The sequence below is a fragment of the Panthera tigris genome, chromosome X (assembly GCF_018350195.1).
Source record: "Panthera tigris isolate Pti1 chromosome X, P.tigris_Pti1_mat1.1, whole genome shotgun sequence".
Classification (NCBI taxonomy): Eukaryota; Metazoa; Chordata; class Mammalia; order Carnivora; family Felidae; genus Panthera; species Panthera tigris.
The window spans coordinates 125,609,608-125,637,005 of record NC_056677.1 but is presented as its reverse complement, the minus strand read 5'-3'; the positions used below and the strand labels follow the sequence as shown (position 1 = coordinate 125,637,005).

At 61.2% G+C, this 27,398-nt stretch overlaps 1 protein-coding gene and 1 non-coding gene across 9 annotated transcripts; one reads left to right on the top strand and one right to left on the bottom strand.

The window, feature by feature from the left end:
- Nucleotides 1–527: 527 nt before the first annotated feature.
- Nucleotides 528–16,995, bottom strand: PLXNB3 (plexin B3). 8 transcript variants are annotated; one of them, XM_042974840.1, is made up of 36 exons: nucleotides 16,906–16,995; nucleotides 15,365–15,488; nucleotides 12,554–13,594; nucleotides 11,982–12,161; nucleotides 11,161–11,289; nucleotides 10,978–11,078; nucleotides 10,278–10,407; nucleotides 9,917–10,073; nucleotides 9,720–9,828; nucleotides 9,512–9,626; nucleotides 9,301–9,426; nucleotides 9,111–9,227; nucleotides 8,708–8,801; nucleotides 8,455–8,624; nucleotides 8,067–8,218; nucleotides 7,709–7,814; nucleotides 6,881–7,011; nucleotides 6,447–6,623; nucleotides 6,142–6,337; nucleotides 5,762–6,001; nucleotides 5,499–5,660; nucleotides 5,267–5,418; nucleotides 5,006–5,106; nucleotides 4,697–4,920; nucleotides 4,389–4,567; nucleotides 4,030–4,096; nucleotides 3,519–3,846; nucleotides 3,286–3,389; nucleotides 3,102–3,195; nucleotides 2,594–2,772; nucleotides 2,266–2,426; nucleotides 1,892–2,039; nucleotides 1,593–1,678; nucleotides 1,436–1,511; nucleotides 1,245–1,319; nucleotides 528–929 (listed from the first exon to the last, which is right to left on the bottom strand). In XM_042974840.1, the coding sequence occupies exons 2-36, from the start codon at nucleotides 15,482–15,484 to the stop codon at nucleotides 825–827; spliced, it is 5,832 nt and encodes a 1,943-aa protein (XP_042830774.1). In that variant the 5' UTR covers nucleotides 15,485–15,488; nucleotides 16,906–16,995; the 3' UTR covers nucleotides 528–824. The 8 variants fall into 8 exon arrangements, with proteins under 8 accessions (XP_042830774.1, XP_042830776.1, XP_042830775.1 ...); XM_042974842.1 differs by having other exon boundaries at nucleotides 1,258–1,319; XM_042974841.1 differs by having other exon boundaries at nucleotides 1,593–1,657.
- Nucleotides 16,996–24,320: 7,325 nt separating this feature from the next.
- LOC122235599 lies at nucleotides 24,321–24,424 on the top strand. The gene has a single exon (XR_006213644.1). It is a non-coding gene; the product is annotated as a U6 spliceosomal RNA (small nuclear RNA).
- Nucleotides 24,425–27,398: the final 2,974 nt, after the last annotated feature.

Genomic DNA, 27,398 nt, shown 5'->3' with positions numbered 1-27,398 from the left:
GGCTGGGGTGAGGTCTGCAGCAGGATAGGCCGGGGGCCTCTTTGGCCACAGAGGGGTCGGGAGTGGGGAGAGGCAGGGAGGCCCTGGGCGGCCAAGGGTCCTCACGGAACCCGTGGGCGTTTGTGTGAGATCCTCGCAGAGGCTGACGGGCACTTTTGGTCTTTGGAAACATCACTCTGGCTGCTCCCAGGAGGGAGCGGAGGGGGCCGGTGTGGAGCGGGGAGGCCAGCTGGGGACTGTCGGACAGTCAGAAAGAAGCAGTGGGGGCTCGGCAGTGACCGTGGTGAGGCCAAGATGGGAGATGCTTGGTCCTGCTGTCCCTGGGCCAGGAACGAATTGGTAGGGGTAGGGTGGGGTGGCCGTAGGTGGGGGCGGGTGGGCCAAGGGAGGCGGTGAGGGGACAGAAGAGAGGAAGGCACGGCGGGGGGGGGGGGGTGTGTGTGCCGGATGGCCCTTTTTCCTCGGGCAGAAGTCACAGCCGTGGGGCCGAGGGGAGGACCAAGAAGGGAGGCACTGAGTAAACTCTCACAGGGACAGGCACAGGCTGGGGTTTTTTCTAAAAAGATGTATTTCTATTTTATTTCCAGATGTGATTCTCCAGCAAGCAAATAAATATAGTGGGGGAGGCGGGGGAAAGAGGTAAGGATTACGATAAATTAGAAAGAAGCCGGGGTAGGGGAAGGAAGGGCGGGTGGTGGGAGAGGTGGCAGGGAGCCCCCTGGCGGGCACGACCCCCTTCCGCACCCTGCCGGCCCCTCCTCGGCTGCTGGCTCCATCCGGGCAGTGCTGCTCCTCTCCAGGCCGCTGGGCCTCAGGTGACCAGCTCACAGGTCCGTCACTTTGTTCTCCACCAGGGCTGCTACCTGCTGCAGGCGGCAGGCCAGCTGCATCTTCTGGCCCACGGGATCCTCCTCCAGGGCACCGATGATCTGCCAGGGCAGAAGAGGGTGCCCTGCCTGAGGCCTCCGTGCTCTGCCTGTTACCCAGGGCCGTGCCAGCCTGGGGGGGTCCAGCAGGAGCTGCCCCAGGCCTCCCCGAGGAATCTGGACAGAAGCCACGCTCCTTCCCCAACCTGGGCCCTCCCTCCCCCCTGCCCAGATTGGCCCAGACACCTGCTTCCACCGGCAGGGAGGATCCTCGGGGCCTGGCTCTGGGCTCTGGGGCCGTGCCCCTCCTCCCCCCCCCCCCCCCCCCCCCCCCGGCCTCGAGCGCCCCTCCCCCCACTGGAGCGCGGCAGGCCTCACCTGGTCGTAATACCTGTGGATGTGGTTGTAGAGCTCTTGCAAAGCTTCCAGGCAGTGGGGGGCTGATGTGTAGTTCTGGGGGCGGCACGTGGAGGGGTGAGCCCTGGCCTGGACCTTAAACCCCAAACCTCCCCCCTCCACCCCGCCCCCACCCGAACATGGAGGAGTGAGCCCCCTGGGCTGCGCCTCACCCCGGAGAGCTCGGCCAGAGCCGAGTTCATCTCCTGATAGCTGGCCGGGGAGCTCTGGCGGATGTCGGAGTAGTATCTGGCAGGGGAGACACGGTTAGGCGCGGGCAGCCCCCCCCCCCAGCCCCCCCCCCCCCCCCCGCCGTGGCCCGACACCTACCTCTCCACCATCTGCTTGTAGCGAGGGATCTCCCGGGCATACAGCAGTTTGTTCACTGGGGAGTCCTGCTCCGGGTAGGGGTGGGCCTGAGCGGGGAGGCGGGGGAGCTCCGGCCCTGTCACCCTGAATGCATCACCGGTGCCCTCCCCCCACCCCCGGGCCTCCCGGCCCGTTAGGCGCCACCACCCCACCCCCACCGCCAGGCCCACTCAGGGCTGGGTACTGAGCCTCCGTGGCGTGTGCCCTGAGCCTTTGCTCGTCACCCCTCTGGAAGCTACCAGGGCCGGCTCTGCCTTTACCCGGCCCACTTTATGCTCCGAGATAGTGCAGGAGTCGATGAAGGTTTGGGCGATGACCGCCAGGATGGCGTCCACGTTGTCTGACACGCGCACGTCAAAGATGAGCTGTGGGTTCTTCAGGGCGTTCACCCAGAATCGCAACAGCAGGCTGGGGACAAGGGTCGGCCACAGGCATCGTCAGCCCGGGCCTCGGACCAGAGTTCCGCAGGGAGCTGTCTTACGAGTCCGTGTCGGGGGCGGCCAGAAATCCAGGGTGCGTGACACCACACGTAGGTTCGCGTCCTGGCCCTGTGGACCCCACCCCGGGCAATGCCCTTATCCCTCTGGGACTCCATGTCTCGACCGCATGGGGGCGGGGACAGTAGGCGAGGCACCTGTTAGTCTTCCAGATGTGCAAGGTCTCCGGGTCCTCAATGCCATGCTTCTCTGCCAGCTCGTCCAGGAAGTCGAACAGGTACTTGACGGCTATGGGCACGGGCCTGTTCACGCTGAGGATGGCCTGGAACGTGTCGTCCACAAACTTCTGCAGCGTGCCCTAGAAGGCATGGGAGGGGCCGTGCGGGAGGCCGGGGCGGGCTCCGTCAGTGGGTGGGGCCCCTCTACCTCTCGGGACCACGCCCTCTCCACCGCCCAGTCGGGGCCCCGCTCCGGGAACCTTCCCAGCCTTGTGGCTCCTCCCCCCAGCTCCGCAGCCGCACCGACCTTCATGGAGAGCAGGCGGGTGAGGTAGATTTCTGGAATTGCCTTCGCGCGCGCCCGCTCCCGTTCTCGCTCTCTCAGGCTGCTGCGCCGGGCCTTAGCCCCTTCCGGCTCTTCGGTGGCTTTCACCAGGTGCCAGAGGTGGACCCCGCCCTCCTCGCCATCCTCCAGCATAGGGGTGTCTGAGGGCGCAGAAGCCCGGCCTCAGTCCTGTGCCCCTGCCTGCTCTCCCACACCACCGGCCGGGGATGCCCAGCCTGGGAAAAGAGAGGCAGAGAGGGTGGCAGCCGAGGGGCTCGCTCAGCCCAACACCCCGTTGTCCCAGAGCTCCCCAACCAGGACGAGCTGGCGCCCTCGTCTGCCCCAGGCCCTCGGCCCAGTCTAGAGCGTTCGCTTGCCCACTGGCGCGGTGTGGGGGACACCCGGGCAAGGCAGACGGCAAGCCCAGGGCTCCTGCCTGCCCACTTCAGCTCTGGGGCACAGATGGGCACATGGGGGCCGCGGGACTCACTCTCCCCCAAGAGGCAGCTCTGGGCCAGGCTCTGGGAGACGGCGCCTCCCTTGTGCAGCTGGGGGATGAGCCTCACTGTGGCTCCGTCTGGGACCTGGTGGGGCGATGAGCAGAGGCTGGGCTTCCTCCCTGGCTGATCCAGAGATGGGGGCCTGCCTCCCCCCAGCACCTGCCCGCCGGTTACCTTGTAGTGCTGTAGGGTGTTGAGTCTCTTCCAGTGGTTCTGGGTCACCGAGGTCAGGTCCTCATCTGACAGGGTCAGATGACCAGCGAGGCCCGAACGCCACTCTGGGGGCACGCGGGGAGGCCGATTAGCCTGCAGCCTGTCCCCCAAGCCTGCCATTTGAAGCAAGGCCCGGCTGAGCATCTACAGGTGGGGACAGGCCCATGCGGGGACGGGTGGGTGGGCTCTCTCACCGAGGTCTAGGGCGTGCACTGAGGGCCTTTGGGAGAAGGGGGTGCCCTTGTAGACTTGGTCCAACACCTTCTCTTTGACCTGGGTGATGGTGTCTGTGTCGAGCACCCGGGCAGGCACGCGCTGTGCCGCACCGCTCCCCGCGGCCCCGCCGGCCCTGGGGCCCACCAACACCATCAGCGTCAGGGGCCGGAAGTCCACATCCTCCCGAAGCAGGCGGCTGTCATTCAGGGTCCGTTTTGCCTTGCCGGTCACGGCGTCCACGGGGCCCTTGTCCACCTGGTACTGGATGGCCCGGAGGAGCATGTACAGCGGCTCACCGGCCACCTCCTGCAAGCATCGGGACAGGCCCGTGTCAGCTCCGAGGGGAGACGCCTCCGCCCCACGCCTTCCCCCTTTCCAAGCCCTCGTAGCCTGAGGCCCCGGGGGGAATTGGGGCCAGGTCCGCGAGGCCACACGCAGCAGCCCGCGCGTGAAGCGAGGGGATGAGGTGTCACCTGGGGCGCCTCTCACCTTCAGGAAGGCGTAGAGACAGATGGACAGCCAGTTGGTAAGCAGTTTCTCTACCATGGTCTCTGTCCTGGGGGGAGCAGGCCCCAGGTCAGAGGGGGTGGTGCTGCGGGGCCACCCCGTCCCCGGGCCGAGGTGGGTAAAGGAGGGAAGCCAGGGCTCTGCTGCCTGTCGGTCCCCTTTGCCCGGGCCCCCGGGAAGGATGCCCATCTACCTCCCTACCGGTGCCTTCTGTCCTGGCCTGCCTCCCGGGGGTTCCCGGCCCTGCCCGGCCCCAGGAAGGGGCAGGGCGGGCGGGTGGGCAGCTCAGCGGGGAGCCCCCCACCCCTGCTCCCGGGCCCTGTGGTCGGGCCAGAGCCAACCTGCGCAGCATGAGCTTGGGGTTCTTGTGCACGTAATGGGCGGCCAGGTCACTCAGCAGAGTCCTCATGATGTCAGTCAGGTACTCAAGCTTGCCGTGCAGCGCCAGAGACAGCAGAGAAGCCACGTGGCAGCGGTCCCGCTGGGAGAAGCCGGGCTGCTCCTCCAGGGTGTGGATGAGCTGCGGGGGGGGGGGGGGGGCGGTACTTAGGGGAGCCCCGCGTATTCTCCCACCTTTGTGCCCCCACCGGCTGCCCAGCCCCGCCGCACCCCCGCCCCCGGGCGCCCTGCCCGGCCACGTAGTCCTCACCGTGATGAGGAAGAGCTTGCTGTTGAGCAGGTTGGAGAGCTGCGTCAGGCCCTGGCGCACGGGGGCGCGGCGGCCCTCTTCGCCAGGCCCCTCGGGTGCGGGCTGCAGTGGGCAGCCGCCGCGCCCTGGGAAGAAGACTCGCTCGGCATACGTGTGGTAGTCCAGGAAGGGGATCCCGCTGGCCTCCAGGTCGCTGCTGAGGTCGGTCATCTCGGTCATCAGGTCTGCGGGCCGGGAGTCACCCAGGCGTGGGCTCGGGCCCAGCCGGGCCCTCTGCCCACCACCCCCTCCCCACGGCCCCCACCCCACCTGTGAACTCCTTGCGGCACTGGTCGCCCACGCCAATCTCCAGGTTCTCCAGCTGCACCAGAACCTTCTGATAGTCCCGCAGGGCCTGCTTGCTCTTGTGCCTGCAGCCCAGGGACCAGGTGTCAGCCGCGGGCCCGAGCCTGGGGGGGCCGAGGTCACCGAGCCAGGGTAGCCAGCTGCCTGGAGGCCTGCCAGGGGCAGGGGGCGCCTCTCCACCAGTGAAGGGGGGAAGCTCGCTCAGGGGTTGCGGGGCGCTCTCACCTGTACATGAGGGTGAGGAGGAGTACAGCGGCAATGAGAACCGCCGCGCCCATGCCCAGGCCCACCTGGGCCTCCACAGGGAAGGCGGACAGAGGGGGCTCAGTCTCGTACTGGACGGGGCCCAGGGCCAGGCGCATGTTGCCCATCTGAACCTGGGGGGACGGGGCTCCTGAGTGCGGGCCCTCAGGGCTCCGCCCGCCCAGCCGCCTCGGCACCCGGAGCCCCGCCTCACCACGAACTGCGGCAGGCTACTGGAGCCGTTGGCGGGCTGGGGGGCCCGCGACGGCGGCTCGCAGTAGAGGTGGGTAAGCGTGAGGGTCTTCACCAGGCACTCGCCGTCACCGATGTGCACGCGCACCTCCTCCTTGCTGATCCCCAGGTTGAGGCCCTGGCCCTGGGAGACACACGGGGTGGGGGGGGGGCGGGGGGCTCGAGCCAGGACAGCCAGCCTAGGCGCGCGCTTCCCGCACAGAGCCGGCTGGCAGAAGCCCTCACCTCCACGTCCAGGACGTTGCCCGGCTTGAGGCGGTAGGGGCGGGCGGGCTCCTCGCGGCTGAGGGGGGCCAGGCGGGGGTTGGGCTGGTACAGGAAGTCCTGGCCCCCGCTGGCGCTGGCGAAGTCTACGTGCACGTTGTCTAGGGTGAAAAAGACCCGCTGCGGGTGCGCCCCATCTGGCACGGCAGGGCTCTGGCACAGGAGGAGGCTGGACGAGTTGACGGAACAGACGGTGGAGCACTAGGAGGCAGCCGGGGGCAGGACCAGGTGGGGTGAGCTGGGGCTCCCTCGCTCGCTCCCCGGGGGCCAGGTGGACCCCGGGCCGCCGTCCTCCGTCCGCGGGCACGACCGGCCCCGCCGCCGGCCGGTGGGGCGCTCACCTGCAGCAGGCCTCCCTCGAGCTGGATACAAGCCTGGGGGGCTGCAGCGGGGGTCCCGCAGCTCCTCGTCGGGGTTGAGGACGGGGGCCGGGCCCCTGCGACCTGCATCTCCGCCGGGGCCTCCAGCCACACGGACAGCAGGGGCTGCCGCACCACGTCCAGGCCCGTGCCCCTGGCTCGGATCAGCCGCCCGCCCCTGCGCCGGGGCGGCAGTCAGCAGGGGCGGGGCGCGGGCGGGAGGCCCCGCCCCCGCCCCGCCTCCCCGGCCAGGTGCGGCGGCGACCCCGAGCGGACTGGGTCCTCACCCCCGGAAGCTGACGCTGGGCTCTGCCGCCACAAGCTGGGGGTTGGCGGTGTAGTGGAACGGGCTGGTGGGCAGCGTGCGCTGGGCGTGGCCAAACACCACTCGAACCACAGCTTCTCCTGGGCTGGCCTGGGCCATGGTGTGGCACACAATGGCCTCGGGACACACCGGCTCCCGGCTGCAGGGTGGGGAGGGGTCTGGCATCTTGCACTCCAGCCTGGGCCTGGCCACCCCACCAGAGACCCAACGTCGCCTCCCTCGGTGAGGGCACAGGGTACTAGGGATGGGCACAGTGGCCATTTCTGTTGCACTTTGATGGGGGCTTTTAGGGAGCCCTGACTCCACTGCCCCCAGTACATGAGGGGACAGTGAGGCCTGCAGAGAATGCCCCGAGCTGACAGCAGCCAGCTTGGGGCCAGGAGGAGAGACACTCACATAGGACAGGGTTGTCCACCCACAAAGACGCTGACGTTGCCTCCTGTCTGCAGGTGCTGCCCGTGGATGGTGAGCTGGGTACCCCCTGCCTGGGGGCCCCACTGGGGGCTCAGGCTCAGCAGGACGGGGTCCTGGGGGACAGAGCAGCCTGGGGCAGCCATGGCAGCCTGGCCTGGCACTCGCCCACCTTGGCTCTGGTCCCCGAGGCACTTGTGCTTCGTCACCCGGGCCACCGCCCACCACACCCTCCTTCCGGAACCCCTGTGTCAGGGCTTCTGCAGCCCCGCGGCTCTCCTTCTAGCTGCCCTGCCCTCGGAGGGGGCTCTTCTCTCCTCGCTGCGTCTCTGCCCCTCGGGATGGCCTCCTCTGCCACGGCTTACACCTCCCAGCCCCCCCACCCCACCCCAGCTCTAAACCCTGAGATCCAATCACCACCTTTGGGCGCCGCAGAACTCCCGATACTAACTGGGCCCTGCTTCCCCCCGCTCCCGCCCTGGGCTTCCTGGCTTCAGAATTAGCCCCAGTGGGTGGCGGGGACTCAAGCTAGTGTCTGGAGGCGTCCCCGCTCTCCCTCGCTCCCGAGCTGTGCCGGCAGGAAGCTCCAGTCCCTCACTGCCCTCTCCTCGGCACCGGGACAGATGCCACCACTGTCCTCGGCTCAGGGGCCTGAATGAACAGTCAGACCCGTGGCTTCGCTCCTGGACAAGTGGCGGCCCTTCGTGCGACCTCCCAGGCCAACTTTGAAAGCCTCACCTAGATGTCCATGCCCTCCGGCCCCTCCCTCCTACTGTCGTTCTGCTCCGGGACCACCCAGGCGTGGGCACTGACCTGGTAGGTGAAATGCTGGGTCGAGACGCCTGGTGGCCGATTCTTAATGGCCACTTGGACTGGCCCTGTGGTGCCGTTGGGAGCAGGGGATGTCACGCACACAATCCTGGGGAATGGAGACCCGGTGGCTGGTCAGGCCCTCGCTCAGCAGGAGCCGTGGGCCACTCACCGGCCACTGCCCAGGACCTGCGCCCTCTCGCTGCCAGCTCCCCTCTCCTTCCCTCCCCTGGCTCATCTTCCTTTGGCGCATCTGGCCCGGGCCCACGTTCCTTGGCTCCAGGCCTCCCTTCTCTGAGGGCCTCCCCGGGAGGGCACCCCTCCCCCGCCCCCCGCCCCCCGGGGGGCTGGGATGCCTCACCGGGCAGAGGTGCGGTAGAGGGAGGGCTCAGGGCTGCAGGGCCGGCCAGCCACATTCACGGCGTCTCGCACCTCAGCGAAGTCCCGGCCCAGGTCGGAGCCCCAGATGGTGAGGGCCAAGCCACCCTCGGGGGGCCCGGTCAGGGGCTCGATCTGCAGCAGGGAAGGGTGACGATGGAGTGTTCGGATCCCACCTCCGACCTGCAGTAGGGGTGCCCAGCCAGCTGACCAGCCTGAGGCAGGACAGAGCCGCTAGGGCTCGGGGGCCTGAGCGCAGGCTGGTCTGACCTGGGTGAGGTCAGGAGAGTGGAGAGCGCGGCAGGGCGGATGGGGAGGGGGTGGAAGGGTAGGCCGTGGGATGGGGGGCGGCAGAGGGGCTGGGGGCTCACTGCGTCGATGCTGGGCGTGGGACACAGCAGCTCCACGGCCCCGGGGGGGCATAGAGGACCGTAGCGACAGGCGGGCTGCCCGTGGCTGCACCACAGACAGCCCAGGCTTCCGTTGGCCGCCTGGCAGCGGCTGCAGTCGGGGTGGCCCACGGCACAGTCGTACAGGGTCACTAGGGAAGGCCAGGCGGTGCACTGAGGCGCATCCCGTCTGCCACGCGCCTTGTGCCACCCGCCCTGCCGTCCCCAAGCTCACCATGAAGAGTGTGGGCATTGTCCAGCCGTTGCCCCTTGCCCCGGGTGATATAGATGGGCACCGGGAGCTCCTGCTGGGCCATGGAGAGGTAGAACTGTGGGTGGAGGGTGGGGTCAGGCTGGGCCCGACTCAGGACGCCCCTGGCCCCCGTCTCCTCCAGGACCCTCCTCCCAGAATGGGTGCCTCGCTTCCGTGCCCACGTCTCCCGGCAGACTGCGAGCCTGGGGCAGAGGCTGTGGGTGCCATGTTCCCGCTGCACGCCCCGGGCCTACGCAGAGCAGGCAGCGGGATGGCGACAGGACACCGATGGCCCGGAAGGGTCTGCGAGGCAAGGGCCGTGCGGGGCCCCCGAGGGCTACAGAAAGTGTGTGGTGGCAGGTGAGGCTGTGGGGCGGCCACACACCTGCTGGGCCTGGCAGTAGATGAGGCCCACGTCCCCGGCCGTCTCTTCCAGAGAGGCCGGCAGCCTTCGAAGTTCTCCGGGCAGCTCCAGCCAGCAGTGGTACGAGGCGGGCAGGCTCTGGGAGGGGACGTCGTCAGGACCCTGGACACGGTCAGCCACCCCACCCCCACCGTCCCCATCCCCCACTCACTCCGAAATGCTGAAGGTTCCGCACGCGCAGGGCCAAACGGCTCTCCCAACCGACAGGCACCAGGAGGGGACCCGCTGGGCCCTCCACCCGGGGACAGGCCCCTGGGCCACGCACCCGGACATCCGCCTGCGGAAAGGAGACCCTTTAGCCCTTCGGAAGTTGAGGGGCCCGGGCAGGGCATAGCGTGGGTCGGGGGGCTGGGCCCACCCACCTCCTGGGCGCTGTAGACGGTCACCTCCCCCTCTGGGCAGTGCTCCCCGTACACACAGCGGCTGCTCCGTGGGCACCAGTGGCACCGCCAGAGGCTGCCCACACAAGCGCGGCACCTGGAGGGGCGGGGGGGGGGGGGCCGGTGGCTGCTCAGGCTGGGCTCCGTCGGGGGCTGCCACCCCTGCCCAGCAGCCAGGCCCAGCACTCACGGAGCGGCCGCCTCCAAGGCCTGGACGGCGCTGCAGTCGTAGAAGGAGAAGTTGGTGGCGGCCACGGCCACGTCCTCAAACATCAAAGCCAGGGGCAAGGTGACGTGGTCTGGGAGGGGATGGTGGTAGGTCATGCGGCTCCTGCCCCTGCAGCTCTCGCCCCGGTCCCCAACCTCCCCTCCCCAGGGGCCCCTCACCTGTGCCTGGAGGGTTCAGAGGCAGCTGATCTTGGGGAGGAGTGAGGCAGGCTACGTGGGGCCCTTCCACGTGAGCCAAACTGTCGTAGTCCCCAAAGGCGCAATGGAAGTATTCATCCATGGCCAGGGTGGGCAGCCGAGGGACAGACAAGGTGACCTGGGACACACGCAAGGAAAACAGAGCAGGCAGGGGCTTCTCGTTGGGGGGGGGGGGTGTCTCAGGAAAGGAGATGCTGCTAGGGCAGAGCAGGGGTGAGGGCGGAGCGGGGTGGGAGCAGAGACAGCAGGACCGGAGGCCGGGGAGGCCTGGGGGCAGCCCCCCACCCCCACCCCCGCAGGCAGCTAGCGGCGGGCATCTTACCACGCCCTGCTCCTGGCGCGGGCGGTGGGCCGGCAGCAAGGTCTGCACATGCGGGCAGTGGCTGTCCTCGTAGCTCCACAGCCACTGGTTGGCCTGGGCTGCTCGGTCGCATTGGCCCTTGCGGGTACACCTGTGGGACAGGGGCCCGTTGGCCCGCCACGTGGGTCTCAGGGGGAGTGAAAGGGACTACGCTCAAGAGGAAGGGGCCAAGGGGGCGCCCGGGTGTCTCAGTCACTTGAGTGTCGGACTTCGGCTCAGGTCATGATCTCGCGTTTCATGGGTTCGAGCCCCGCGTCGGGCCCTGTGCCGACAGCTCGGAGCCTGGAGCCTGCTTCGGGTTCTGGGTCTCCCTCGCTCTCTGCCCCTGCCCTGCTCGTTCTCCATCTGTCTCCCTCCCTCCCTCCCTCTCTGTCTCTCAAAAATAAATGAAACGTTAAAAAAAAAAAAAATATATATATATATATATATATATATAACATTAAAAAAAAAAAAGGAGGAAGGGGCCAAGCAGACAGGGCTTCCCGGTCAGTGCGCAGGCTTTGGGGGCCACTGCCGCACGGGGAAGGCTTGCCCCCGGCGGAGGCCTGGCTGGGGGCGGGGCTGGCAAAGGAGGAGGAAGCAGGCTGGGCCTCCAGGGGCAGGGTGGAGGCAGTGCCCCTGGGGCGCCCTCGGGCACACACCACCTGTCAGCCACGCTCACCTGCCCTGGAGGACGCACCAGCCACACAGCGGGTCCCGGGCCTGGAGGCAGCTGGCACAGTCAGGGAACTGGGGGCACGCTGCCACGGGCACCCGGTCCACCTGCGGGGGCGGCAAGGGCCAGGGGCGGTGGGTGCGGGGACTCGGGGTGCGTGTGCCCTCCCTGCCCCGGGACAAGCCTCACCCGCTGGGCAGTCAGGACGTAGAGGTGGCTGCCCCTGCCGTCCACCAGCAGGTCTGGGCTGATAGCTGAGCCCAGAAGCCCCACTTGCTGGGAGTGGTACACCTGGCCTCGGGAGCCGTTGACAAAGACCTGGAGGGACGACAAGGCCTGCTCCCGAGATGGCCACGGGCCGGCCACCCAGGGCACGTGCTCTCCTCTCGGTTGGGGCTCCCAGGAGGCACCCTTTCCCGTAGAGCCGGCTCTTCTTCCTGCCAGACCGGGGTGGCCGGGCCATGGGCCGTGTGTGGGAGTGGGGCGGGTCCACGGGCGCCCTGTTCTGCCGGCATCACCTCCCCCTTCGGGCATCACCCGGCCACCCCGGCTAAGGGCCTTGGGAGCCAGGGGCAGGAGGGCAGCTGCAGGGAGGTGAGCAGGTCACGAGGAGGCCAGAGTCTGCCTCGCAGAGACCTCCGGGGCCAGGCTGACTCTGGGGACCGGGCACTGCCCACCCCATTCCCGTGGCAATCCTGCCCGCCTTGGCCGCTGGCTCCCGCTACGATCTGGAGCAACGGGGACTGCCCAGGAGGTTCCTGGGAAGTCGTCCCAAGTCACGCACCTAGGCGTCCCAGGAGGCGGCACCCAGCCAGCCATCGGCGTGTGGCGTGGCCCTCCGACCTGCCAGCGGGACGCGGCCCGAGAGGCATGAGGGACCTGGGGCTTCCCCGAGCAGGGCAGGGGCACCACCAGTCAAGCCAGCGAGGCCAGGCCTTGCCGGGCAGCGTGGAGGCCTTTGGCGCCCAGGGCCCAGGGCTCAGGTAGCCCCTCCTCCGTCAGGGCCTCACCTTATGCAGCTGCCCCTGGGTGTCCCCCAGGACAGCTATCGTGTGCCCATCTGCCTGGAGGCCTGTCACGGCGCTGATGGGCTGCCGGAGCTGCAGCAGCGGCCTGGCCTCCAGGGGCTGGCGGCCAGCAATGGGGCTGGGCGTGTGCTCGTCACCGCAGGGGTATGACTCGGGGGAGTCCTGGGTGGACAGGGAGGGGATCAGATTCCTGGAAGAGGCAGGAAGTGCCTTACCCCGGGCCCAGAGCTAGTCAAGGCTGGAGGGCGAGGCCAGGGAACCCTGGGGGACCCGGGACAGAGTGGTCAGGCCCCCTGCCCCGTGTCAGGACAAGCTCACACAGCAGAGGGACACAGGCCAAGAGCAGCTAGGAGCCCGGCCCTCCTGGACATCCTCTAAGCGGCTGGTTGTCACCTGACAGCATCCAGCCACCCACAGCCTGGGACTACGTGTGGCGGTCCCCGCCTTGGGCCGAGAGACACCGCGGAGCGACAGGGACGGAGAGGCAGGCCAGGCAAGACGGGGCCGCCTCACGAAGGCGGCACACGAAGCCCGCGGTGACAAGGGGCACTCACGGGGGGCAGGGCGACGCAGCGAGACGTGACTCCATACTCCACGGAGGCCTCCTCCGTGCCGCTGGGGCCCCGGCCACCCGCCGTGTAGCAAAGGCGCCGGGCCCGGTCCATGCTCCCGTCCAGCTCAGACAGGGGAAAGGCGCACAGGGCCGCCTGCGCCCCGCTGGGGCCTGCGGCAAATGCCCCCAGCAAGGTGGTCGGGGCGAGGAAGGCAGCCTGGATGAGGCCCTGGCCCTGGCAGGTGAGGGGCACCTCCACGTAGGAGTAAAGGTTGGCATCCCCGAGACAGAGCCGGGCCACGTAGGAGCGGTACTCGGCCTGCGCCCGTGCGCCCCGGCGGCGGAAGACGAAGTAGGCGGAGCGGGCGTTGGCAAAGGCCCCCACGTAGCTGTTGTTGTAGTCCGAGAAGTCGCCCACCACCAGGCGGCCCAGGCCCTCGCTGGAGAAGGGCTGCGGCCCGGCCAGCTGGCGCACGGTCAGGGGCGGCACCCCTCCCGACAGCTTGCCCGCCAGGCCTCTGGCCACCAGCAGGAGGTCCCGGCCTGGCGTAGGCACCACCAGGCCCACCGTGGCCACCCCCGGGGCGTTGGCGGCCACGAACTGCCCGTCGCCAGGGTCCTCGGCCTGGTACAGCACCTGGGCCACATCGTCAAGGCGCCGCTTCTCACACACGCCCTGCCGCACCTGCCCGCAGGCCACGAGCTCCCCGGCCCGGCCGCTCACCAGCAGCAGCTGGTTGGCGTTGTCGGTGAGCCGGGCCTGCGGGCAGTCCGCCGGGTCACGGAAGGGCACGCAGTCGGGACTGTCGAACACAGGGCCGGTGACAGCCACGGCCTCCAGCTGCAGCTCGGGGCTGAGCTGGAAGAGGCGGTTCACGGCGCCCACATAGAGGGTGCCGCGGCCAGGGGCCAGGGCCAAGTGGTTGAAGGTGGTGTTGGGTGCGGAGAAGTGACGGGCCTCGGCCAGGGGCGGCGGCGGGCACAGCAGCAGCACGAGCAGGAGGTGGGGCCCAAGGGGAGGCCGGGGAGCCATCACAGGTACCTGGGGGGAGAGCGGAGCCAAGCGAGGCCTGGTCGGGGGGGGGGGGGGCGGGGGGGAGAGCACCAGCCTCCACACCCCACGCCCGCACGCACATGTCAGGGCAGCGAAAGACACCGACGAAGAGGGGTGGAGAGAGCACCAGAGGAAGAGGAGGATCCAGAAGGGAGACAGATAGGAAGGGAGGCAGAGGACAGAGAGAGAGACAGAGGGAGACAGGGAGAAAAGGGGCAGAGAGAGAGACAGAGAGAGGCACAGAGAGAGTATCCGCGGGATGGGGAGAGGGTGGGCTGGGGGGCACACACACGTGTGCCCGAGGAAAGAATTTCTCTCATCTCCTACGTCTTAAGCATCTACATTGTTGAAGGACGGGGCGGGTCCTGAAAAGGCACAAGAACAAAACAGAAGGACTCTGAGCCACGGAGGGGCAGTGAGAGAGGGGAAAGGGCGGGAGAGGAGGGAGGGGCAGGGGAGAAGCGGGAGGTGCCGATGGGGAGACACCAGGGGAGGCAGAGAGGCTGTGGCAGCCAGGCAAGCGGGAAGGGGAGGGAAAGACAAGGAAGAGGACAGGGACGTAGAACAAAGCCTGGTGGCAGTTGTCAGCCTGGGGGCAAGGGGAGCCGGGCCACCATGCAAGGTGGGGGACAGCCACAGCACGAGAGAGAGAGAGAGACGGCGACGGCGTGGAGAGAAACCTCGCCCTGGGCAGGCAGGGCCAGATGTAAAGAGGGACCCTCTCCAGGGTGCCTGGGTGGCTCAGCCAGCTGAGCGTCCGACTTTGGCTCAGGTCGCGATCTCGAGGTTTGCGGGTTCGAGCCCCGCGTCGGGCTCTGCGCTGACAGCTCGGAGCCTGGAGCCTGCCTCAGATTCTGAGTCTCCCTCTCTGTCTCTCTGTCCCTTCCCCGATCACGTGGCAATGGAGGCAGGGCAGAGGAGAGGGCTGGGAGGGGGTCAGAGTGGGGACTGGGGGACACCTGGGAGCCAGCCAGAGTGGGCACTTGGGGAGGCCGTGGGGAAGCACCGAGAGACGACACCGGGTGCAGGGGTAGAGCGGGGGCCCCAGCCCCGGGGTGCTGACGTGCAGGCGTGAGAGAGAGACAGAGAGAGACAGAGAGAGAGAGAGAGAAGGGTGAGCCTGCCTGAGGAGAAGGCACTCAGGGGCGAAGCCAGGCCTGGGCACCCCCACCCCCACCCATGTGGAGCCATTCGGAGCTCACGCTAAAGCTATCTCCCTTGGGCCTGTGGGGGCCCCGAGCCTCCAGAGGAGGCCGCCCCGCGTCCTGGCCCCTGCTCCACAGCCTCGGGTCCCCACGGCTGCCAGGTGACGAGGCGACAGGAAGTGCCGGCTCACCACGCAGAGCCCCTGGGCGCAGAGCCGCAGAGAAGGGGACAGAGTCCAGGTCCTAAGTTGGGCTGGGGTCCTGCGCAGCTGGGCATGGCCCGCTGTCCCTGGGTGCCCTGCGGCTTGGCGGCGGAGACGCCAGCCCGGGCCCCGGCGGGTGTGCCGGCTGGAGGCAGAGCCCCGAGGAAGGCCCCGGAGCCCCTTATCTCAGGGACACAGACAGGAAGGCCAGGCCCGGCCTGGGGACAGGGGCGTTTCCTGTGGACCCGGGATCTCGGCGGCCAGGCCCGGGCTGTGTGGGTGAGGGGAACAGACGCGGTGCACGGGAGCCCCGCGCCCGGGCTCCCCTGGACCACTGTGCCTGCCCTGCCTCGCACCCCCGCCCCCCACCCCTGGCACCACGTCTGTGGACGGGGGACCCAGGCGCTTACCGCCTCGAAGGGGAGCGACAGAGGGGTCTCCTGGGCAGCGTGGCGCCGAGGGAGGCCCATCTCCTCAGTTCGGCCGGCCCAGGGCGGCGGCGACGGGCACGAGGCGGCTGTGGGGGGCATTGTCCTGAGTGGGAGGGAGACACTGGAGCCTCGGCCCCGGGGGAGGAGGGAGGCCAGGGGGGCCAAGGGCCCGGCGGCTGGGCTCCACCGCAGCTGGCAGCTTTGTGAATAGTGGCCGGGCCAAGGCAGCCCTGCCTCCACCCCAACAATGTCCCCTCTGTCCGCGGGCCCGGGCCAGGGACTCACTGTCTGGTGCTCTCACCCCCACCCGGGCTGTTCGGGCTGGGGGGCTCCCCGCCACGCCCCACCCCCAGAGAGACACCCCCCGGGACCTGGGGACAAAGGACAGGGTTTCTTCGAGCCAGCAAAATGAGACCCACACGGCCGGCCCCGGCCCACTCCCGCCCCGTGCCAGCCAGCGTGCGCCTCTGTGTCCCGCCCCCCGGGTCCCTGTGAAGGGCACAGGGTAGGCCACTGGGCCCCCACGGGAAGGTCAGGGCGCTGAGCCCCTGCGATGCCAGCCTCAGCCTTGGTAGCCTTGGTGCCCGGTCGAAGTGCCAGTCCCGGCCCTCAATGCCTGCCTTTGTCCAGGCTGGGGGCCGGGAGATGCTGACAAAGGCAGCCCGTCCAGGAGACCTTGCACCCCCCCCACCCCCTTGGCCGGGAATAAGACTGTCCAGAGAGCAAGCGACCTGTGTCCATCCAGCCCCGCCCCGGGGGACTGGGAAAGTCGTGCCAGGTGCAGCATGATGGTAGGGGGCGGTGCCCGTGGGGGGGGGGGTGCTGTGGGGGGGGGTGCTGAGGCAGAGAGGATGCGCACGAGGGGGCGGGGGCATGGCCCCCAGGAACCCAGTACTTAGCCTCAGTCGTGGCAACTGGTTTCCCTCGCCCGGGGAAACACGGGCCCGAGATGGGCCTAGAGGTCCCCTCTGCGTGTGGGGCGCAGGAGGGGGTGGGAAGGGAGTGGCGACCGGCAGCTGGCTCTCTGGCCAACCTCACAGGGCACCGTCTGCATCCCAGGCTGGCAGAGCAGGGGTCCTGGGATGTGGCGCGGGGGCAGGTGCACGCGGGGTGGGGTGCCCACTTTCTCCACTGTGCACCACAGCAGCAGCTTCGGGGCAAGGTGGTGGCAGCGGGGCTCACTGCCACCCGGTCGGGCCGGTTGGGTGGCTGTGGGGGTGGGGAGCCAGGCGGGCCTCCTCCCTACCCTGCCCCCTGCCCCCAACCCCGCCAGCTTTCCCATTTGGGGGGTAGAAGCCTGGGGTCCCGCCTCCCAGCTCCAGGGCGCCCCCCTCAGGGGGTGCCGTGCCCCTAAGGCCTCAGGAGGTGTTGGATCGGGGCGCCTGATGGCCTTTGCCCTCTCCGGCGAGCGGGCCCTGCAGACCCCCGGCTTCTCCCAGACCCAGCACGCCCCAAGGCAGCACCCCACGACCCAACGTCCCTTGCACCCCGCGTCCTCGCCAGCCCCAGTTCCTGCCTACCTGGGTGGGCCGCTGGCAGGGGTTGAAGAGCAGCTGGCAGTGCCCGAAGTGCGTCCCCAGCACAGCCCTGGCCTCCCTCCCCACAACGCAATCGCGCCCAACCCCACTTCTCCTGGCGGGGCCTGCCTGGGCCGCCCGGCCCCTCCCCGCCCGCCCCTGTGCCTGCCGGTGCAGGGCAGGGCGTTGCTGCCCTCTGCTGGCCTCGGTGGGCACCTGGCTGGAGCAGGTGAGAGCGGGCAGTGCCCTCCCGTTGGGTGGGCAGGCAGGCATTCCGTAGCGCCTACCAGGTGCCGGTCTTGGGCCTCACAGTTCAGAGACAAAGCCCACTGCCACCTGATCCAAGGGTGTCTGTCCCGGGCCTGGGGGGGGGGGGGCAGAACTACGTGCCCACCGATGAGGCTCCACTGCTGGAACAGCTCATCTCTGGAGGACACCTCGTGTGGGAGGGAGAGGAGGCAAGTCTACGGGGGCTCAGGGCATCAGGGAGAGCTTCACAGAGGAAGTGAGATTTAAGCTGACCTTGAACCACACATTTCTGCTACTTCTGATGTCCTCCTGACCATCAGGGCCGCTCTAAGTGTTCTGCGTGTGTGAACTCATTCACCCCTTACCATGACCCCAGAAGGGGTACCCTGATTTTCTACAGTTCACAGGTGGGGAAACTGAGGCATGAGAGGTTAGGAAACTTGCACAAAGTTGCAGGGCTAGTTAATGGCAAGGCTAAGAGTCAACTGTAGGGCCCCTGCACTTAACCAGCAGGCCACGTGGCCCTGAACTATGAACCGAGGCAGGCCTTGGGCAGCAGGGGAGATGGGGACTGCCCGATGCCAGGCCTGCAGGTGACGTAGGCGCACGTGCCTCCCCGTGCCTGGAGCACAGTTTTCGTCGAACGGGATGCAGAGGTCAGCCAATCAGGGAGAACTCGGACTTACGGCAAAAGTCACCATGACCTTGTAAACAGCTCGGAATTTGGACAAGTGTAAGCTGGTGGCCCTGGGTGGAGGGCGTGGGAGAATGTGGACCAGTGGGGGCCATGGGCACGTGGAGAGGTGGGTATGCTCCAGATGTGCCGGAGGGGGCAGAATCCTGGAGACCTGGTGTTCCACGGGGTGTAGGCAGTGCGGGCAGGAGAATCCGGGGGACCCCTGGGCCCTTTCTGCGGGAGAGTGGCTCCCTGCAGGGCAGAGGTGCGGGTGGAGGGGTGGGCGGTGCAGGGTAGGACGAGAGGACTGAAGGGCCTATGAGGTGAGAGATGGCCGAAGGAGTTGTTGGGGTGTTAGTGTGAGAAGCTCGGCTCAAGGGGACTGGGGCACTGGGATGGATGTGTGTCGCTAGAGGGGACTTGGAAGCAAGACCAGGGGCGTCCAGGCAGGTGAGTGACCCTGAGCCCGAGGGCCCGCGGATGTGGAGCACAGGTGCTCAATATGTTACTGCCTCCCTCTCCGCGCCCTCCCAGGGGGAAGACGAGGTGCCCACAGGGGGCCGGGGAGGGATCTAGGAGCCCCAGGAGGGCCGGGCTGTTGGGGAGGGACAGTGTGTGTGGGGGGGACACAAGGGCAGGGCTCTGAACAGTAAGACTGGAAAGACCGTCCCCCAGCAGCCCCGGAGCCAGCCGGCCCCCCAACCTCCCAACCCTATCCACCCCTCCGCCTCTGCACCTCACACACACGTATGTCCTGACTGACCTCGGGAAAGACATCTTCCATCTCGGCAATGGCAACGTTTTTCCTCCCTTTCCACAGAAGAAAATAAACCTGTAGTCTCACGGCACCGCTTTTTGTAAGTTTATTTATTTTTGAGAGAGACAGAGAGAGACCACAACCAGGGGAGGGGCAGAGACAGAGGGGCACAGAGGATCCGAAGCTGGCTCCCTGCCCACAGCAGAGAGCCCGACCCGGGGCCCCGAACCCGCCAACCGTGAGATCGTGACCTGAGCCGAAGTCGGACGCTCAACCGACTGAGCCATGTCTGCGCCCTGCGCAACACGATTTTGAATAGCTTTGCGTGCATATGGCCTGCAAGGCCATCTGGAGCAGGTGGCGGCCCCGAGCCTGAATTTGGTGGCAACCATGGAGGATGTTTCCAGGTTTTGTGCGCTTGAAATCTCCTAGAAAGGGAGCCGTGTGGTGGGCTTCCTTCTGCCGACGACCCCTTCCCCTCACCACGGCCCTGGGGAGATGTGTTTGTGCTGATCCTTGCCGATGGCGCATTTATCAGCGTCCCCTCGAGGGGTGGGGAGGCGGCCGTCGCTGGTCCAAGCGCCCGGTGGTGCCGTGCCCGGCGTCCTGGCGCTGACTGCTTTCCCACTGCCAGACTCTCCAGACGCTGGCGGGAGGCTCGCCGGGTCACAGGCCATGTGCCACCGCCGTAATTTCCTGCTCAGGTATCCTTCCGTCCCTCCGGAATGGGTTTGTTTGCATGTACCTTCTCCTTTTCCACATGGGGGGCTGTCCTCCTTGCCCCCGTGTTCAGCCCACCCAGCTCCACTGACTGTCCCAAGCCTATGTGCCCGTGGCTCTCTCTTCTGTCCTTTTGGTTGATTTCTCTACCTCTGTTAAACTTACTAAAGCTTGAAAGCTTCTTTTTCTTCTCTTCCTCCTTTTTCTTCTCCTTCGCTCTCCCCCTCAGTTGGCTGCTCCTTCTTCTCATCATCTTTCAAAATTATCTTGCCTATACTAGACCCTTTAGTTTTCCTTAAAAGTTTAAGAAACAGGGGCGTCTGGGTGGCTCAGTCGGTTGAGCGTCCGACTTCGGCTCAGGTCATGGTCTCACAGTTTGTGGGTTCGAGCTCCGCGTCGGGCTCTGGGCTGACGGCTCGGAGCCTGGAGCCCGCTTCGGATTCTGTGTCTCCCTCTTTCTCTGCCCCTGCCCCGCTTGCACTCTGTCTCTCTCAAAAATAAACATTAAAAAAAAAATTTTTTTTTAAGCTTAAGAAGCAGTTTGTCAAGTTCCAGGAAAAACTCTGTTGGGATTTTTTCGAAGGGGTAAGTAGAGATTTTGTTCCATTTTGAAACCCTTTGGAGACTAGCCACCTCTAAAATTTTGTTTCCCCGTCTATGAACATAGCGTATCTCTATTTAATAAGGTCCTTTAAATACATATTTCCCCAAAGGACATGCGCATCATTTGTTAGATGTCTCATACCATGATAAATGCTGTCTTCTTTTTAATTTACCTTCTGATTGTGCTGCTGGTGTTACGTCTAGTAATGCTTTTTGGAATCCTTTTGTGGATTCTGTTTGTTTTCTATTTATACAATCATGTCATCTGCCTAGTGACTACTTTGTTTCTTCTTTTGCAGTCCTTTTTTTTTTTTCTCAAAATGTTAATTTGAACTCTAGTTAGTTAACCTATAGTGTCATGTTGGTTTCAGGAGTAGAACTCAATGATTCATCACTTACATACAATACCCGGTGCTCATCCCAACAAGTGCCCTCGTCAATCCCATCACCCATTTTCCCCTCCCCCACACCCCCTCCCTGCAATCAACCCTCAGTTTGTTCCCTATCGTTGAGTCTCTTATGGTTTGTTTCCCTCTCTTTTTCCTCCCTTCCCATATGTTCACCTGTTTTGTTTCTTAAATTGCACATATGAGTGAAATCATATGGTATTTGTCTTTCTCTGACTGACTTATTTAGCTTAACATTATACTCTCTAGCTCCATCCATGTCATTGCAAATGGCAAGATTTCATTCTTTCTGGTGGCTGAGTAACATTTCATTTCATTGTCTATATGAACCACATCTCCTTTATCCATTCATCCGTCGATGGACATCTGGGCTCTTTCCATACTTTGGCTATTGTTGATAGTGCTGCTGTAAACATGGGGGTGCGTGTGTCCCTTCGAAACAGCACCCCTGTATCCCGTGGATAAATGCCTAGTGGTGCAATTGTTGGGTCGTAGGGTAGTTCTATTTGTAACTTTTTGAGGAGCCTCTGTACTGTTTTCCAGAGTGGCTGTACCAGTTTTCATTCCCACCAACGGTGCGCGACGGTTCCCCTTTCTCCACATCCTTGCCAACATCTCTTGTTTCCTGAGTTGTTAACTTTAGCCACTCTGACCTGCATGAAGTGGTATCTCAGTGTGGCTTTGATTCGTATTTCCCTGATGATGAGTGAAGTCGAGCATCTTTTCATGTGTCTGTTGGCCATCCGGATGTCTTCTTTGGAAAAGTGCCTATTCATGTCTTCTGCCCATTTCTTCACTGGATTATTATTATTATTATTATTATTATTATTTTTTTTTTGCGGGGGGATGTTGAGTTGGATAAGTTCTTTATAGATTTTGGAGACTAACCCTTTATCTAATGTCATTTGCAAATATCTTCTCCCATTTTCCAGTCCTTTTAACTGTAGTTTCTTTTGTTTCTCTTCCTTCCCTGGATAGTACAACATGGAATCAAAGCAGAAAGAATGTTCTCAGTTTAATCGTTAAGTAGGATGTTTGCAGGCGGTGTTTGCTAGACGCCTTTATGAGAGTAAGGAGACTCCCTTTCAGTCCTAGTTTGCTATGTGTTCAATTCTTATCGAATGCTTTTTCTCAGTGTATTGAGATGGTAACAGGAGTTTCTTCCTCTCACCTGTTAATATGGTGAGTTACAGTAATTGATTCTCTAATGTTAAACCACTTTTACGTTTTCTGGGCTAAACTCAACCTTGTCATGGTGTATTCTCTTCATATATAGTTCGGGATTGGCCTTTCTTCCTTCCTCCCTTTCTCTCTCTCTCCCTTCCTGCCTGTGTTCCTTCTTTCCTTTCTTCCTCTTTTTCTTTCTTTCTTTCTTTCTTTCTTTCTTTCTTTCTTTCTTCCTCCCGTCTTGTATTATCCTTGTTGAGTTTTGATATAGAGGCATCATAAAATGTGTTGGGAGAGCATTTTGCCTTTTCTGTTCCTTGGGACTAGTGATCTGAGAGAGACAGTTATTAGTTTCTTGAAGATTTGATAGAATTCATCTATAAACCTTGTTTTTGCAGTCTTTTGCCCCTCTTTCCACACATTTTAACCTTAAGAAATGTTTATTTTTGAGAGAGAGAGAGAGAGAGAGAGAGAGAGAGAGAGAATGGGCAGGGGAGGGGCAGAGAGAGGGAGACAGAGAATCCTAAGCAGGCTCTGGGCTGTTAGTGCAGAGCCCGTCTGGGGCTCGATCTCACGAACCAGTGAGATCATGAACTCTCATGAGCCGCCATTAAGAGTCAGATGCCTAACCAACTGAGCCACCTGGACGCCCCCATCCGTACATTTTAAACTACCTATCCATTTTCTTTAATAATTATGGGACTGTTCAGGTTTTCTGCTTTTTCTTGAGTCAATATTTTATTGTGATAGAAAATTCATAAAGTTTACCATCCGAACCATTCTAGGTATACAGTTCAGTATGTTAAGTACACTTACATTGTTATGAAACAGATCTCCAGAACTTTCATCTTGCAAAGCTGAAACTCTATACCCATTAACAACTCTCCTTTTGCCCCCCTCTCCAGCCCTTGGCACCTATCATCTTATTTTCCATTTTTATGAATTTGATCCCTTTAGATTCCTTGTAGAAGTGGAATCATACAGTATTTGTCATTTGTGCCTGGCTTATTTCACTTGGCATAATGTCCTCAAGGTTCATGCGTGCAGTAGCCTATGACAGGATTTCCTTCCTGTTTTAGGAAAGTAGTGTTGCATGGATAGACCACATTTTGTTCATCCATTCATCAGCTGGTGGCTGCTGAGGTTGGCCATCGTGAATAATGCCGCCATGATCATGGACGTACAAAAATCTCTGCTTTCAACTCCTTTGGATATATATCCAGAAGTAGGATTGCGGGATCACGTAGTGGTTCTAGTTTAAATTCTTTCAGGAACCTTCATACTGTTTTCCATGGCGCTTGCACCATTTTATAACTCCCAACAGTGCACACGTTTCCAATTTCTTCACATCCCTGCCAACACCTGATATTTTCCGTTCTTTTTCAAGTTTATTCATTATATTTTGAGAGAGAGAGGCAAAGAGAAAGAGAGAGAGCAGGGAGGGGGCAGAGAGAGAGAGGGAGAGAGAGAATCCCAAGCAGGCTCCATGCTGTCAGCACCAAGCCCGACACTGGGCTCGAACCCATGGACCGTGAGATCGTGAGTCAAAGAGCCGAGTCAAGAGTGGGTCACTTAGCAGACAGAGCCACCCAGGCTCCCTGAGATCACGAACTGAGCCAAAATCAGGGGTCGGACGCTAAACCGATTGAGCCACCCAGGCGCCCCGGGAGTTTTATAGTCTTAGGTCTTACATTTAGGCCTTTAAGCCATGTTGGATGGGTGTGTGTGCACGATGTAAGGTAAGGGTCCAACTTCATTCTTCTGCGTGTGGATGTCCGGTTTCCCAGCTCTGTCTGTTGAAGAGATCATCCTTTCCCCCACTGAGTGGTCTCGGCACCCTTTCGAAGATCGTCTGACCTTCTCTGTCAGGATTTATTCTGGGGTCTGTGCTCTGTCCTGTCGGTTTGTCTGTCTGTCTTCATGCCACACCACACGATTTCGGTTCCTGTAGCATGTTTTGAAATCAGGAAGTGTGACTCCTCCAACTTTGTGCTTCTTTTTCAGAATTGTTTTGGCTGTTTGGGGTCCCTTGAGAGTCCATGTGAACTTTTGCATGAGTTTTTCTACTTCGACTTAGTTTTTGATAAACGTATTTTATTAGGAGCATGTCCCTTTCGTCACAATTTTGCATTTGTTAGGATAAAGTCTTTTGGTTTTATTATTATGAAATTTGGTAGGTCAAAAGCAGATGGAATTGCTTAATATCCAGCTATCTTTGGCTTGTAAAAATGGCAGCTTCATCTTATCCGATGTAATACATACACAAGAGAACACACCAGTTCTGTGGACTGTGTAGAGAATGACGATAAAGCGCTATGCCTACATCCCCGCCATCCCCTGGAGGACTGCACTCCCAAAGCCTCTGAAGCCCCCAAGTACCCTCCTCCTCACTCAATGGAGGTAACCACGATCCCTCCATGTTTTTCTTTTTTTTTTATGTTTATTTGTTTTTGAGAGAGAGAGACAGAGCATGAGCGGGGGAGGGGCAGAGAGAGAGAGAGGGAGACACGGAATCCGAAGCAGGCTCCAGGCTCTGAGCTGTCAGCACAGAGCCCGACGCGGGGCTCGAACTCATGATCCGTGAGATGATGACCTGAGCCAAAGTCAGACACCTAACCGACTGAGCCACCCAGGCGCCCTTCCTTGTTCTTCTTTATACTTATCCCAAATAAGAATTATCCCGAAACAGTATGATTTAGTTTTGTATATTCTGCACTTTATATAAATGGAATCGTACCAGATGCAATTTTCTGTAACTTGTCGCTTTAATCCCATATCACACTTGTGACAGAGTCCAGACTGCTGCGCGGGGCTGTGGTTTCCTCACTCTTATTGCCGAGGGCTCGCTGCGGCAGCACATACGCTGAAATTGGCGCGATACAGATATTAGCATGGTCCCTGAGCAAGGATGGCACTCTTATTGCCGAATAGTTTCCTGTCCTATGACTCTAACATACCGTGTTTATTCTCCTGCTACTGGACGCTTGGCTCGTTTCTGGCTTTGGCTTGTTATAAGATGGTTTATTTGTAAACCATCTGGTTTATTTGTAAAAGAGCCTCTCCAGGATGTGCCCAGGGGTGACATCCTTAAGTCATACGTATGTACATCTTTAAGTCTACTGGATAAGGACAGATCGTTTTCACATAGCACCCTCCGCTCCGCACCGCAGTGTAAGAGTTCCTGCTGCCGCATAGCATCGCCAGTGCCCAGGGCGGTCACACTTTCTAATTTCTGCCAATCAGTGGGAATACAGGGATATTTCACCGTGACTTTAGCTTGCATTTGCACGGGCCTTCTGTCCTAACTACATCAAGGGTGAAGTCCGGTCTTCTGCAAGAGGTGGGGCAAGGATGTGAGTGTCTAGCAGTTTCTTTATTTTTTTTAATATTTTATTTCATTTTATTTCATTTTATGTGTATTCCATCTTGAGAGAGACGGAGGGAGAGCATGAGCAGGGGAGGGGCAGAGAGAGTGGGAGACAAAAGATACGAAGCGGGGTCTGCATTGACAGCAGAGATCCCGAGGTGGGGCTGGAACCCTGGAACAGTGAGATCATGACCTGAGCCGAAGTCAGATGCTTAACTGACTGCGCCACCCAGGTGCCTCTTTATTTTATTTTATTTAAAAAAAATATTTATTTATTGAGAGAGAGAGAGAGAGAGAGAGAGAGAGAGAATCCGAAGCAAGCCTGGTGCTGTCAGTGCAGAGCCCAACTTGGGGCTCGATCTCACCATCCACAAGATCAAGGACTGAGCCGAAATCAAGAGGCTGACGCTTAACCGACTGAGACACCCAGGCCCCTACAGCTTCTTTATATGTGTGTGTGTGTGTGTGTGTGTGTGTGTGTGAGTGTGTTTAAGATCAAGCAGCTTCCTATACAGATTTTCCATCAATCCCCCCCCCCCACCCCTGACCGAGCATGCACACATATTTTCTTCTGAGAGATCTCATGCCTCCAGGTCTTGTGCAAACCAGCCCCTGCTCCTGGCTGCCTCTTCCTGCAGTTTTAAAACTTTGCTCTGGTCTCCTGAATCACCTGTTACTCCCCCACCTGTCTTCCAGCTTCTAAAACATCCTTGGTAGGCACCCATCCCATTTCTGTGGTGAGTTCATTCCTTTCCACCTTGGTCATCCCCTTAGTGTCATTTGCACCAGATTTGTCGAGCCAGGACTCCCCAGGTGCTCACGCTCCCTCGTAACTTCTCTCCTTCCGTTCTGGCCAGAGACTTGTTTATTTTACGAGTTTCAGAGAACACACTTTGCGTTTTATTGATCTTTCTTTTTTCCATTTCATTAATTTCTGCTGTCTCCGTGATTTCCTTTGGTCTGCTTTCTTAGCGTTTATTCTACCGTGGTTTTTCTAGCTTCCTGAGTTGTGCTCATCTTAAGCTCTTTAAGGCTATACATTTCCTCCTAAGCACTGCTCGAGCTATACATCCCGTAAGTTTTCATACGTAGTGTTTTCACTGTTGCTCACTTCCGTTTTTAGAATTTCATTATAATTCTTCTTGCCCCAGTTAGGTGGAAGTGTATTTTAAAATTTACATTTGTACATTAAAATTTCCAAATATATGAGAGGACTTAGTTGTGTTACGGACTTAGGATTTTATTCTCTCACAGTTTGAGAACGTCATTTGTACAATACCAATTCTTTTAGTATTTGTTGCAGCTCGTTTTGCGGCCTGGGACATGATGAGTTTTAGTAAATGTTCAAGGTGAACTCGAAAAGAATGTGTAGTCTCTAGTTTTGCGATGTCCATTAATGAAGCGTGTTCAATTTTTCCTATAGCGTTACAAGTTCTTTCTTTCTTTAATGTTTGTTTATTTTTGAGAGAGAGAGAGAGAGAGAGAGAGAGAGAGATGGAAAGAGACAGAGAGAGGGGGACAGAGAATCCGAAGCAGACTCCGTGCCAACAGCACAGAGCCCGATGTGGGGCTAGAACCCATGAACCGCGAGATCATGACCTGAGCCGAAGTCAGAGCTTGGTGGACTGAGCCACCCAGGCACCCCTAGTCCCACAAGTTTTGTCTCTTTGAGCTACCAAGCATAGTGAGGAGCACCTCCTCCCCAGGCTCCTCGTATCTTCACCCGCCACCTGCCCTCCTTCAGCGAAGGCTGCCATCACCCACCTGGCCACGTCAGCCAGAGCCCAAGGGTCATCTTGACTATCCCTGTCTACCTCCCCCCGAGTCTGATCCCCAACCCCCATGCTTCTTGACTTTCTTCTAATCTCGCTCTTATATATCCAGGATCTGAAGCGTCAGCACATCTTGCCTGGGCTGCTTAAAGTGGTGCTTTAAGGGCTTTTACCTTTATCTATCATCCATCATCTCTCTGTATATATCATCTCTCTATTACCTATCGATCATGCATCATCCAGCTATTATCAATCAATGTATCTATCACGTATTATCTACAGATCTATTTTCTGAGGTGAAATTCACATGACCTACAATTCACCCTTTTAAAGGGCACAGTACAGTGGCACTCGGTACAGTGACCATCACCTCTACAGTTCCAGAACCCCACCCCAAAAGGAAAGCCCATGTTCCTTACGCAGTCCCTCCATTTCCTACCTCCCCGGCCGCTGGCACCCACCCGTCGGCGTTCGGCCTCCGCGGATTTGCCCGTCCTGGACATTTCCCGTCCGTGAAATCACGCACCATGCGGGCTTCTGTGTCCGGCTGCTCTCACTCCACCCCGCCCTCCAGGTCCTGTTGTGGCAGGTCCTGCTGTGGCAGGGGTCAGAACCGCATTCCTCGTTCCGGCCGAGTCGCCGCCGTCGCCCGGACGGACCGCATTCTGTGTGTCCGTTCATGTTGATGGGCTTCTGGGTTGTTTCTGCTTGCAGATTATCATCAACACCACTGCTATGAACGTTCACATCTAAGTGTCTGATTGAACATCTGTTTTCA

Coding starts and splice junctions, on each gene's coding strand:
- PLXNB3 (XM_042974840.1), bottom strand. CDS start 15,484: ATGCCCCCCACAGCCGCCTCGTGCCCGTCGCCGCCGCCCTGGGCCGGC. Junction 10,408..10,977: donor TGGTGCGTCCTCCAGGGCAG/GTGAGCGTGGCT, acceptor CCTGTCCCACAG/GTGTACCCGCAAGGGCCAAT. Junction 3,196..3,285: donor ACACCCTACAGCACTACAAG/GTAACCGGCGGG, acceptor TCGCCCCACCAG/GTCCCAGACGGAGCCACAGT.